The 14,376-nt window shown below is 43.4% G+C and overlaps 1 protein-coding gene across 10 annotated transcripts in view; it reads left to right on the forward strand.

Annotated features, from left to right (window-relative positions):
• The window catches only part of BEND7 (BEN domain containing 7), a 79,011-nt gene that overhangs the window by 42,791 nt on the left and 21,844 nt on the right, over positions 1 to 14,376 (forward strand). For all 10 annotated transcript variants that reach the window (XM_059404297.1, XM_059404296.1, XM_059404292.1 and 7 more), the window contains one exon: positions 1,324 to 1,549. In XM_059404297.1, coding sequence (XP_059260280.1) covers positions 1,324 to 1,549 — 226 coding nt within the window. The remainder of the gene's footprint in view (positions 1 to 1,323; positions 1,550 to 14,376) is intronic.

The following is a 14,376-nucleotide window of genomic DNA, read 5'->3' on the forward strand; positions in this document are numbered from 1 at the left end:
TCATGATCTCAGGGTCCTGGGATAGAGCCCTGCATCGAGCTCTCTGATCAGCAGGGAGACTGCTTCCCCCGCTCTGCCTGCCTCTCTGCCTATTTGTGATCTTTCTCTCTTTGTCAAATAAATAAATAAAATCTTTTTAAAAATAAAGTTACTATTTGAGAGTTATGTTATAATCAATAGCCAATGACATAATAGTTTAGATTATGACTAATGAACTTTTCTCTATTCAAGAATTTATTGAGTACTTACTATGTGCCAGGCCTAGGAGATACAAAGTCTTAAGTTGCAGGCATCAGAAAGGGCCACATCTAAGAAATAATTATCCAGGGTAATAAATGCAGCCATGTGAGTATGTCACATAAAGAGCAGTCAGAGTACGTGGCCACCTCCACGGGAAGGAAGGAGTTAGCAAAGACTTTGAAAATGAAGTGTTCACTGGGTTGTGGAGGAAAAGACAGGCTGTAAGCATCCACAGACTGCTGACAGACAATATATTATCACCATCTGAGCTCATATTGTACCACATAGAGTCCAAGTTGAAAGGTGCCTTATAGGTCTTCTGCTCCGGCAGCCCAGGCAGAAAATCCCTGACAGGGAAGCAGGGTGACAGGTGCATTGGTTTTCGAGTTGTGCTGTGGGACCTGGCTGCAGGTTCTCCTCCCGGGGTAGGGGTGAGAGGCAGAATCAAAGTGCCTGGGGCACCTGCTCTTCCTGTCTATTTATTTTATGGATTAGTTTCCATAAGTTCTCACTGGAGGAAAAAAAAATACAGTCCCACAGCCGAAAACCACTGGCAGAGTAAAAGAGCAGAGGCCTCTGGGTAGGCCCGTATTCGTGTGCTTAGGCAAATGAAATTATTTCACGTAGGAGAAAGTAGCCTGTCAAGTACAATGCACTGAGTACATTCAGATTATTTTAAAATCATTTTATTATTATCTCTTTGGACCTTAGTTCCTTCATTTCAAGAAAAAGAAAATGAGAGTATTTCACCTAGAAATCTCAAGCCCCCTGTAGCTCTACAGTTCTATGAATTTGAGTTGATCTGCCTTCTCTTGACTTTCTGAGGACAAACATGCCTTTTCAGCATGCTCCTGTCCGTTGCTTTGGAAGAGACTTAATGCTGGAATTAGAGCATCTTGTTTTGTGAGTAATAACTAGTCATGGGTTTTATAAATTGCAAACACTGGTGCACAAAGCCGAAACCACCTTGTTTATAGGATACGGACATTGGAGAAGCTAGCGATGGGTTTTTTGTTACGCATATGCCCGAAGTCAAATGCTTCAAATGTTGCTTTTAATGAAATATTTATGTTCTTTTGGTAGCCAGAAGTGCAACTTGCTGAAGGCTTTGATGTGTTCATGCCTAAATCACAGCTGGACTCTATATTGTCAAACTACACTCGCTCAGGAAGCCTTCTGTTTAGAAAGCTGGTGTGTGCATTTTTTGATGACAAGACTTTGGCTAACTCCTTACCCAATGGGAAGAGGAAAAGAGGACTCAATGACAACCGGAAAGGACTAGACCAAAATATTGTGGGTGCAATCAAAGGTTGGTGTGCGTCATTTCATTTTATGGGTTCTTTGTTAAGCTTTGCCTTCATTTCATAAAGATGCAGTGGAACCTGTAGTCACGTAGCTAGAGGTCACTTTAATTTGCCCTTGGCAATTTACACACCGGTGTGGCTTCGGGGTATGAGCTCTGTAACTCAGCACCCCAAATATCACCAGAATTTGGTATTTGAAGGAGAGGCTGGCTTGTTAAAATTGTGATTTCAGAGCCAGTTTGTTCTGCTGTGGAACCAAGGAGTTTTTCCTTAAGTGTTTAAGAAGAAAGTATCTTTCCTCTTAGTAATTTCTAACTTAGAACTTCATCAAAATGTGATTTTGACTTCAATTTTTAGTTGAAAGGATAAAACTCTGATGTTTTTTGGAAAATAAAGGAAAACAGTTCCTTCCAAAGTTCGGAAGTTGCTTCACATACATAGGTCATGGCTTCTAGAGTAAAGACATTTTAAATTGAAATTGAAAAGTGAAGCCAAACCCTGTGCATCTGCACCCATTCCTGGCCTGCTCTGCTCCCTCTGGTTCTGTGCGCGGAGTCACGTGAGTTATGTGCAGAGAAAACTGTGAGTCTCTCCCCCTCGGCACCGTGCACACACACCCGAGCTCCACACGCGACAGTAGGCGTGCAGGCACCTGTGTGAGTAGCTTTTCATTTATATCCAGGTCTGCGTCCTAAACCCATTTCTTCACTTTAAAAAGTCCTTATGTAGAACTCTGATAAATGTAATTTTATGTAATAGAAGTCCTTAAGCGTTATTTTCAAAAAAGAACGTAAATGAATTCTCAAATATAAACACAACTACCATGAAAATGGCATTTGAGATCAGGCCTTAATTTACACTTGAATTGCTGATAAGGACGTTCTTCATCATTCTGGGGTTGCAGCCTGGGACTGGACGCGGAGTGCCTTCCTCCCCACTCCTGCTCCCCGTTATCTTGTGAAATGAGTAAATGAATTTAATAGCGCTTAAAGGATACTTGGAAACCCACAATTAACTTTACAAAATAATGTGACTTTTAAATGGAGTTAGCAAGTACCCAACAGCCTTTTTCATGGCCAGAAGGACACAAGCGTTGACTAACAGAAAATTTCTCATTCTCTGACAGAATTTTTTTCACTTAAAGTGACAGTTGAGTTGTATTAAATAGGAAAAGCTACAGAGATACTACAATCTGTGTCATTTCTGAAAAGAATGATTCAGCCTGAAGTGACACTAAAAACTAGATTACTGAATTTGAAAAACGGTCAGTGATGTAACTGAGACCAGCTAAAGTCAGGAAGGGTCCCATTTCCATTTAATGTGGCTGGAGCCTTCTAGAAACATGAGGTCAAGGTTGATGACACTTTTCATGCTGAAGCTTTTAAACACATTGAAATGTCACCAGGAATAGTTTTAATTTTCTTTTTTCAGGACAGTGTATAACAGTATGAAAGAATTTAGAAATTAGGGAACTGGAAGTGACCATGTTCCATTTTAATGACAGTAGAGGAGTTACCCTAATGATAGATGGTGATGAAATATGTCATTACAAGTAGTGATAGGGTTTATTCTACCATTTTCACTTGAGACTGGTCATCATACGATAGTTTGAAAAGCATATTACACAGAGAAATAAAGAATATGCCTTCATTTTCTTCATAGCCCTCCTCTTTAGCTAGAAATAACAATTGTAACAAGGCTTCTGCTCCTAATTTCAATAAAGCAGATTATTCAAATCAAGGAAATTAAATATTCTATATACTTTTATTGTTGAATTAAATCTGGCATTAAAATTCTATTAAAACAACAAGAACACTTTAAAACAGAGAAATCCAACCATAAGCCACCAACTTAAGTCAACAAATACTATATATTCCCTTGTTTCCTTGCAGTATTTACTCATAAATGTGTGTATTTTGATCTAGATTTTTTCCCCTAGTTACAAAAATAGTACATGCTTGTAAAAATTCCAAACCATAGAAATGTATAGAAAGCTAAAAAGCCTCTGTAGTCACATTCTTCAGAAGTTACTATGTACATTCCTATCTTTTTTCCCCATGAAATCTTTGTTCAGAGTTTGACTCTGGTATCAGATTTGTCTTTCCTACAAGGACATTGTTTGCAATGGTCAGCCATCATTTTTACCTGATTTATTCTGGTAATTTCTCATAAGCACCCTGAGGACAAGCTCTGTCTTAAATATTTTTTATTACCTTTCATGCTTCACTAAGCTTTACATATAGTGGGGTTTCCATCAATACATGCTGGATGAGTGGACAGAAATGAGTTTTTATTTTTTTATCTTGACTTTGGCCTTCATGTATTGACATATGGTTCTTATATGAAATACCCATCTTAATATCTTCAACTGATTTGAAATGATTGACATCAAAATGTTGTGAATTTCTACCAGTTAATAAAATGCCAGTGAGAGGGGGGAAAAAAAAAAGGAAACCCAAATTCAGTATAAATTTAGATACAACTCTCTTAATTCCTTAGTACGTTTTTCCTTTACATACATTACCATACTTCTACTAGAAAGTTCATTAATACACATATTATAATTTAAAGAGGTCTTTGAAAGTAGCTAGTAATTGAAGGTCTTGTAACTCTCTCTGGCTTTTCTTGCTATTTATTGGTAGAGATAAAAAGGCAAGTTTACTTCCCTAACCCAAGTCTTTTGAATCAGTGTCATCTAGGCAAGTGAAAAAAATGGCTTCTTTATATGTATCTTTATATGTAAGGAGGCAGAACCACTCGTGTCATTGCTGGTGTCTGCCACAGATTTGGACAAGATTTTCCAAATATTAAGTACTGTCCTCCTTCCTCTATCCTTTCAGGGATAATACACCAATACCGTATAAATGCAAAAGTTCTACAACCTAGGAATTTACAAAGACTGGTCAATTTTATAAGATACTACAACTAAAAATAACAGTAGGGGCTGAATTTTGTTTCAAATGAAGTCATTGGGCTGGTTAAAACAGGAGTGGGGGAAAAAGATAAATGAAAATCTGTAATATGGTTATAAATAAGAACAGACATAGACTGAAGAAGAGTTTGGGTTTTTTTTTTTAAGATTTTATTTATTTAATTAACAGAGAGACACAGCAAGAGAGGGAACACAGGCAGGGGGAGTGGGAGAGGGAGAAACAGGCTTCCTGAGGAGTAGGGAGCCCGACATGGGGCTCGATTCCAAGACCCTGGGATCATGACTTGAGCCAAAGGCAGACGCTTAATGACTGAGCCACCCAGGCGCCCCAGAAGAAGAGTTTATTGTGGGATTATTAACAAGGCTTTTTGTAGTGATAATTAATATTCCCCATGACAGTATCTTGAAACTAAGACATAAGTCTTTGTAGAGATCACACTTTTCACATATTTTAATCTGTTTTATGGTGGTTAACACTTATTGGTAATTCATTAAAAATTCATTTATAAATATGACCCAAAGTATTAATGATGAAAGGATCTTTAATTAGAAGCATTTACCTGAGCACTTGGAGTTTAACTCTGGAAAGAAGCACCTATGATCTTATTAAGTGGAGCTTTAGATTTTAAGGCTGAGGATAGTTACTTCATGGCCAGAACATAGAATAGAGGTCAAGACCCAGGTACGTTCTCTGAAGACCAGTTCATTCTTGCTATATGCCAGGAGACTGTACAGTTTGCCTTAGTGAGCGTTATCTGAACATTGATGTAATCCTTGGATCTCTGACTGTGTTCGGAAAATGCAGTTGCTGTAAAGCAATTTTTAGGACCCGGGTTCTGGTTTTTAATTCAGTTTCATGGTGATTAGTTGAGAACATTTTATTACTATCAAACTCTACTAGATTCTTGAATCTTCTTGCATTCAGAGGAAATTCTGTATGCCTGTCACGTGAAAGACCCCACCAACTGCTCTCAGTTTACTCCCTGCAACACATGAATACACGCTGGCCCCCCCCAGCGGGCAGTCAGTGCTGACGTTAGCCGTGGGGGTCACAGCCTCCCTGAGAGGGAACCCTCCGCGGCTGGCAGGCCTCCAGAAACTTAACTATGCCTCTAGCAAGAATGGAAAGCCCAACCAGAGTTGGCATCGCCCTCTCAGAGACTCTGCTGAGTTGACCACCAAAACCTCACATTTTATCCCGGAACTCTGGGGACTTGAAGGACCCATAGGAGTCCTTTCAAAATACTTCGATTTTCCATTTTATTGCACATCATTCTGCTTTTCATTTGACCTCATAGAGATAGAGATTAATATGGTTGTGGGATTTGCCTCTGATTTATTATTTATTTCTTGATACCTCTGTGCATCCTGAGAACTCTCTGTAAGATCAAGGATGGGCCATCAGCTTGGGTGTGAACAGCCTCATGGTGTCGGTGATTTTATCTTCATCTTTATTTTCAGAAGATCTGAGAAACTGAGTAACTAACTTAAGGATAAACCTCTAGTAGAAGGTAGAGCTGGGACTTGGCCCCAGGCCTATCTGGCTCCAGAGCCACTGTCTAGCACAGTCCTTTCCTTCTCCAAGCAGTATCTGAAAGGAAAGAAGAAAGGTGTCCCAACTTTCAATTTCTGCCTGGAAATTTAGCATTTTTGGATCCTTTATAAATTCCTAGGAAGGTGGCTATACTAGTCATTTAAAATGACTAGTCGGTTACTGTGTATGCAGAGCACATTCACAGTGAGTTTCTGGGTAAAGGGTAGGGCTATAGCTCAGTTTACTCAGCAACTTCAAGGGCAAGGGCTCCGCTGAAGCTAGTGAGAATCGGTCCCATCATGCTAGGGAAAAGAGAAGTGCGATCCCCTCCCCAAGGAAAAGAGACACTTCTGAGACTCTTCCAGTACGTGGAGCTTGGAAGTCACACTGCATGTAAGTAATTTTTCAAAGTTGTCTATAAATTTAATTCTAGTGGAACTGTTTGGCAATTGAAACCAATTGATGAATGCTCTAATTCAAGAATCCTTTTGGAAGATGCATAATCATTTGTTAATTTATCTGTTCATATTTTTACATAACAGATCAGCTTAAAACAGGATAAACTGCATAATATATAACAGCAAAATAACATGTAACAGCTCTATAATTATATCACACACATAGCTGTCCCCGGCTCAGCAACTCTTACGTAGTTGTTATTGAGGTTGTATTTTCCCACTTTTTATGGAGACCCGGTGACAGATAGGCAGTATTGAATCTTGGCCGTTCTCTGCAGAGAGCCCTATATTCAACCCCTTCTATAGCGAGTCTCACATTTTAGTATGCATCAGGATCACCTGAAGTATTTTGAACCGAAATTCAGATTTCTGGGTGCCCTCCTCAGAGACTAATTCAGTAGGTGTAGGATAGTCCCAGAAATCTGACTCTGGACAAGCAACAGCAGGTGACGGTGACGTAGGTGGTGTCAGACCACCCTTGGGAAGCCACGCCATGGAGCTCCTGATGCTGATGGCAGATTCTAACATACGAGCCACCCTGTGAAACTCGGTCTCCTTCTTCTGTTCTTCAAGAACAGCCCTTTTTCTGAAGGCTTCCCTACTTCTCTTCTGGAGCAAATGAGAAAATAGTGTATGTCAAGGCTCTCGTCCTTCGAATCTCTGGGGCTAGGAATTACTTATATCCGTTGTGTTGCATGAGGGTCCCGCTTTCAGACATGCCTGCACCTGAATAATGGCCTCGTTTATCTGGCAGAAAGGCCTTTCCAGACATCAGCACAACTCTCACATCTGGATCACTAAACAAATGCTGTATAGTCTTCTGTATGGCCTTCTCAGTAAAGGCTTGAAGAAAGCGTCCTCTCTGTTGTTGGCAAGCTCACGGCCAGTCTCCTCGATTGCGAGTTTGGTGCACTCGGTGTAGCCAACTTCTTCACCATGTATGACAGCAAAGCTGTGGTCCTGGCTGCTTCTCCAGTACCGGGTCAGTCACGAGAATGCCAAAACCTCCACAGTAGCACCCACTACTGAATGGAGGGAGAGCACGGAGGAGGGACAGCCCCGAAAAAGAAGGCCTCGCAGAATAGGTAACTCTGAACTAGACAGTGAAGGATGAGAAGTGGATCAAATGCAAGCGGGGTGGAGAAGGTTAACTGCAGGACAAGTTCAAGGAGGCTGAAATTAAATAAAACACTGGATGGAAGCCTTTTGCCCCCAGAACTGTTTAAAGTCTGTTCTGAGTTGTTGGGCCTTGAGTCCTCACTGACCTGTTTTCCTTGAAGTGTTTAAACTCTGTGAATGTAGATGACAGAGAAACACTCCCCAGGGGTTTTCGGCCCGAGCTGTACTTCTAGAAGTTTCTTCCCAAGCTTCTGACTGTCTCCCGTCAGACCTGAGGAGTCAGAATTTGGGGGGTTGTGGCCACAGCAAGTCAGAATTCTGTCCCTCCTTTGTCACCGGTCTTCCATAAGCTCAACAAAGGAATCTTGCCTACCTCAGAAATCCAGATCCATCTGCTTGCTACATCAGGAGCATGTGGAAATGGAGAGATATTTCTTAAGAAGGTTGCAGCTTCTTGTGGCTCTTTATTCAGCCTCTCACAGAATGGACAGGAAACAGCTGTGGGCTAACCCACAAGGATCCAACTCCAACTCCCAGTCACTGAATTCTTACAAAACCCACATTTTAACACCTGGGTTGACAAAAAAAGCCTCCTGTCAAAAGAGATAAGTTTCTGTGGCCCAAAGAGGGCCACTCCAGCGTGACTGTGCATTGCACAACATTACAGGCAACCTTCCCATTGTTGACTTTGCCGATTTGTCTCTTCATTATGACAGTTTCCTGGCAGGCACAAGTAAAACGTCCTGAGGAAGGGGTGCCTTCCTGGTTTGCACGGCGGCACCGTACGGCCCAACCATGGCCCCGGAAATAGAAAGCGGTGTTTTCATGGCCTGTCATCTTTTTTTGCATGGATTCCTCAATGATTTAGCTGATCCAGAGCGCTCACCAGCATCGTAAGGCAACAAAGCTGCATCTCTGTTTTCTTTCCCACTATAGGGGAGCAGACTTGTAGAGGAAGCCCACCGCTGGTCATGTTATACTCCTTGTAGCTTTTCTCCTGGACCTGTCATGGGTGCCAGTGACCTGACCCAAGTTCCAGTTCTGTTCCATGAATGGTTGTTGACGATCTCCTACAAGCTATGCCTCCAAAATCTGAGAGATGCAGAAATTGAGACTCGCATGAATTTCTGCCCTAAAGTGTGTGTGCAAACGATCGTGGAATACTTCTAGTCCATGTAGTACCATGCAAAAAAAATTGAGGGTGTATGTCAGCTTCCATTAAGAAATCCCCTTGAAAATCCATAGACCTTCATTTAAAACTGAACTGAAAGTGGCATTGATCTTGGCCACCTTTAAGACATATTTGTCTAAAAGCAGGCATGGCTGCGTCTATCCTGTTAAAAGCACCCTTATAAGAGAGGGAGGCTGCCTCTTGGACTCATCCCGTCTTCCCACGGCTGCTCCTAACACTTGAGTCTCTTGTTACACTGACCGTGTAACCTAGAAAAGGCTCTTCTTTCTTGCACCGGGCTCTTGATGAGATCTTGACGCCTCTCCGTGGCCAGCTTCTGGTAGCTCTCAGAACCTGAACCTCCCCTCACCAACCATGTGCCTTTGACCCCAGAACAAACCAGTACTCATTAAGTACATCCCTCCCACACCTCTTCATCACCACCCAGACTATCAGTATAGCCACAGGCAACTAAGTGGGGGCCGATTCTGATTATAAATGGGCACAGAAGCCAGGAGCAGATGAGACAGTGGACGGTGGGGACTAAGACATGCAGAACACGCCGGCTTAATCGCAGGGCTTGGGGCCTGGCCTGGCCTCTTTTGAAAGAGTCAGGTGTGTCCTCCTTACCCACACAGCACACCCCTTGAAGGGTAGCATGGGACTTCTGACATAACACCCCCTCACAATCACACTGTTGGCAGAGACATCAACATTCTGCTTTTTACGTTTGAACACTCGGAATCTTCTTTGGTGCCTTTTTGCCTTTGCCCCTAATCCTGCCTACTCACCCAGCCCTGTCTGTCCTGTCTTCACTCCCTCATCACTGGTAAGCTCCTAATCCAGCCATGCATCCCCTTGGCCTTGATGGTCTGGAAAAAGATCTCTGTAAATATCCTCCTGCCCTGCCTTTCCCCCTCCAGTTCCTGCTGTATTAGCCTGTGGCCAAGTAACATTTACTTACAAACCCAAATTTCCTACCATTTCCCCACCTAACCCGTCTTTGCCCGTTAAGTCCAAACTCTGGCCTCTTCCAGACTCGCCATCACTGGAGTTCTCTCTCACAACTACGTGTCCCCGTGTCCCTTCCTACCAGGTGAGCCAGCCCAGCATTGACACTGTACCCCAGGGGTCACATCCTCATCATGGACTCTGAGTTATGCTGGGTTCTGGGACTGCCACGCCCTTCTCTCTTTAGACCAATCCAGCGCTTCATGGTCCGGCCACATCTCACGATCTCTACCATGAGACTTTCCCCAGTGTCCCAGCCTGCCCTGATTTCTCCTTTCTCTGCATTCCTGTCGCACACGTTACCTTTGCATAGTTTACCCATAAATCTCAACCCTTTGCTCTGCCACTCATGGTTCATGTGGAAGATGACAGTATCATTTATTTCCCAAACCGTGTTGCTTTGGAGAGTGAAGAGGTGGCTCTCAATCATTTCACCAGGAAAACAGGCATTTTGAACTGTCCTGGACAAAGCAGGATATGTGGCCATCCTACTTACACTCGCACCTCTTGTCTTCTCAACAAGACTGCAAGCCCCGTGGGGCAGAGACCACGTTCTAGATTTGCTTTGCATGCTCCCCGGCGTGTGACACAGTGCCACCCACATAATCCATGATGAATAAATAGAGGAAGGAAGGAAAAAGGGATGGAAGGAATGAGGCAGTCAAGATCTCTTCAAGGAAAAAGATGGTTTCTTTTTTTTTTTTTTTTTAAGATTTTATTTATTTGACAGAGATCACAAGTAGGCAGAGAGACCGGCAGAGAGAGAAGAGGAAGCAGGCTCCGTACAGAGCAGAGAGCCCGATGTGGGGCTCAATCCCAGGACCCTGGGATCGTGACCTGAGCCGAAGGCAGACGCTTTAACCCATTGAACCACCCAGGCGCCCCTAAAAAGGTGGTTTCTTAAAAATGCCAACACAGCTCCACTACATTGGAGGCACACAGGGCACGAATAATGGGAGGACTACACAGCTTCTCCATGAACCCTCAGAGGAGGGCAGCTGAAATTCCAGAAGGCAGAATGTAAGTCTGCAGATGAGAAGAGACGCCAACCGACAAGTCAAGTCGTGCACCACAGTCGAGGCTGGTAGAAATCTCGTCAGCCAGAAGCATCACGATGACCCTGAATGTCAAACCCGCTTTGTCCAGTGGAGACCTGGAAATCCCTGACTTGTCAAGTGTCATAGAGCAGCCTCCTCGGTCTGCTGCATGGAAGGAGCAGAGTGTCATGCCTTCCTTCATACCGGAGAACAGTCCTCTTCAAATGTTACGTATAATAATGGCATTGTGGGACTGTGATGGAAACAAACCCCATCGTGGAACCCAACAGCCGGCTCAGTGTGCCAGTTCCTGTCTTTGCCATCTCAAGTCTTCTGGAAACCTGAGTGTGCTTACCCATCCATGTGTGTTTTTTAGCACTCACCATCATGGCAACGTGGTGCCTCAAAGACAGTATCAAAGAAAAGAGAACTTATATTGTCAGCCTCAAAATGGGAGCCCCCAAATTCTCCTTTAGCAGATCTCCATTAGAGGAGGCGGTTATCACCATTAAGAAAGAACAGGAAACAAAAGCCTCTGAGGCATTGGCCTACCCAAACCCCAGCATCGTCACCCTGAAGTCACACCACCATACCACATACCCCACACAACGCCCACAGGCCAGTAGCGGCAGGGATGGTGGCGAGCGTCCTGATCCAGTGACCTGATCCTCGTAGGTGAGGCCCTGTCACTACCACTGCCCTCCTAGCTCATCACTCTTATTATTCCCCCCCTTAGCCATCTCTGACTATAGGTGGTTGTGAGGACCAGGACAGTACCTGAACTTCCAGAATGTTCCCTAACTTACTCTGGTACTGTGGGTATTTTAGCTTCCAGATTTACCGGCCAGGGCATGAACTCAGCACCTCATGGAATGACTTCAGAAGTTCATATTGCATGAAACCTTAGTTTATACTTTATTTTAATTTTTTTAAGATCTTATTCATTAGAGAGTGAGAGAGCATAAGCAGGGGGAGGAGGCAGAAGGAGAGGGAGAAACAGGCTCCCCACTAAGTAGGGAACCCGATACCGGGCTTGATCCCAGGACCCTGGGATCATGACCTGAGCGGAAGGCAGATGCTTAATCAACTGAGCCCCCCCAGGTGTCCCAGAAACCCTACCTTTAAAAACCAGAAGAAAAAGTCAGTACATTCTCCTCATCATTTACATGCAGAGCCGACAAACACAGCAGCGCCTTGTGCCCCAAAGGTTAGGGAGTGCCTTATGCCACTTGCCTGACTTCTTGAACCCATGGTTCTCTTATCTATGATCTAGAAAATAAGTGGGTTGTACTATCTCCAAGATGTCTTCCAAGTAGAATTTCTATAAATCTGTGATTTTTCCAGGCATGTTTTCTGTGCCTGAAAAAGGGAGTAAATAGTAAAACCACCATGACATCAAAACTGGTTATTATCCAGGCCTTAATATTTCACAGATATAATTTATTCCCTCGAAATATAGCAAACATGTTAAACAAACATGTGTTGTTGGAGCAAGCCAAAGGAAAGTGTTCATCATAGCTCCCACTAAGTTGTATTATACGTGAGCTCTGCTGAGGGTTCTCTCGAATTGAAGTAAATTTAAGATTAACTTTGTTTAATCTGAGAAACCACTAAAGGCACTTTCTTTTAGACAGAGATGCCATTGTAGCGAAAGGAAGACAAGGGATATTGTTCTTTTCCCCAGACTGTTCTGGCCTCAAATCTTTGAGGATCGCTGTGATTAAACAAGATTGCTCAGACCTCAAAGCCCCACCAGTTTGGGGATCCTGAAAGGAGCATTGTGGGTATAGACCCACTCCTAATGCTGTGATTAAGGTCTTGAAACATTACCTTCTCTTGGGGGGGAAAAGAAAGGAAGAGGTGTGGGTTGGCTGATTTTTAAAATCTCTGCCAGTTCAGAAAGTCTATGGTTCACTAATTTTAGTCCACATTCTCAGAAGTAATCCTAGAGAATTAAGTAAATATGACTGGGAATCAATTATGGAAATTACAGCCCCGCACGGGGATCAGCACTAGGGGACAAAGAATACGATGGACATTATGGTCACCATTCTGCTTGACCAGCTGACTCACCTGCAGTCCCCTGCATAGATAATCCAGGAGGACATTCTCATTTCATCACTGAAGCATCATTGTTGGCACTGCTGTATTTTCTTCATTTGTTAACTTTAAAGATTTCATTTTTTTAAAAAAATGTCATTTTTAGGTGCATTAGTTGATGAACTGTGCTGAATCTTTTGATTAGATGAAATCCCAAATGAACTTGAGGGCTCCGTGTAATCTCAAGACCTACCTACGGCTGTTTACTAAAGAAATTCTCTAGTTCTTTCAAGTGAAGCCACAGACCCGAGCAAACTTTTTCTCAGGTTTTATTCTTTCACGAACCACTGCCTGACATGGGCCAGCCACCATGTGCGAGGGAGCCGCGATCTCTGCCCTTGCCAAGTGCAGAGTCTCACTGATCACTACATGCTGTAATTCTGAAAACCACTGGTTAACGAGCTCAGGGGGCCCTTGGCTGAGAAGGTCACGTTTATTTCAGCTGAGAGCCTGGGAGAGGGGCGGGTGACTGACGCCTTCCCCTGCTGCTTGGGGCAGGCGAAGTACTGAGTCTTCTCTGTGATCCCCCCTTTGCCAACAGAGAGTGGATATAGGCAGCAGACTTGAGATCCTGTCAGAACTGACGATGTCCCAGCATTGTCCTAGGAGAAACTCTGATTGATTCATAGGCATTTGTACCCATTAGCAGTGGTCGTTAGGCCAGAAGTAGAAATAGTAGCATTCTTCTTCATCTTAAGTACGTTGAAGACATTTTCCAAGATTCATTTTCTCTCCACCGTACCCCTGAGGTTTAAAACAGATGTTATATTTACTGCATACCCACCCTTTTTTTTAATTAAGAGTCAAAATGTTCGGGGCGCCTGGGGGGCTCGTCGGTTTAGCATCCAACTCTTGATTCTGGCTCAGGTCATGATCTCAGGGTCCTGAGATCAAGCCCTGCCTTGGGGCTGTGCGCTGGGGGTGAAGCCTGCCTTAGATTCTCTCTCTCTCTCCCTCCCTCTCCCTCTGCACCTCCCCCTCCTTAACAAAAATTAATAAAAATATTCTTCTACCATCTCCTTTCTTTCTCCCTCCCACTCCAGAGTAACCCGAAGTTGGTGTGAATCTTTCTCCCTTATGTTTTTCCACATTACTGCTTAAGTGTGTGTCCATAAATCACCCGCACTACTGTCTTGGGAATTTATGAATCCACACACACAGCCTTATACTGTACTTTTGCAACTTTGTGAGTTTTTTTTTAAGATTTATCCATATCGATACATTATAAATCTCGTTGATTCAGTTTAACCACTAACCATCCTATCAACACAGTGATTTTTTTTTTTTTCCCGGCAGTCTTCTGTTAAGGGTTAGTTAGGCTGGCGACAGTCCCCTTTGTGTTTCCTTTGGCTCATGTGGGCATATCTCTGGGGGACACACCAGGGAGCAGAACTGAGGACACGAGCATCTTCAGCTTCATTAACCATTTTGCCAAATGGCTCTTTCATGTGACACATCACTTACATATCC

This window comes from Mustela nigripes, chromosome 6 (assembly GCF_022355385.1).
Source record: "Mustela nigripes isolate SB6536 chromosome 6, MUSNIG.SB6536, whole genome shotgun sequence".
Lineage (NCBI taxonomy): Eukaryota > Metazoa > Chordata > Mammalia > Carnivora > Mustelidae > Mustela > Mustela nigripes.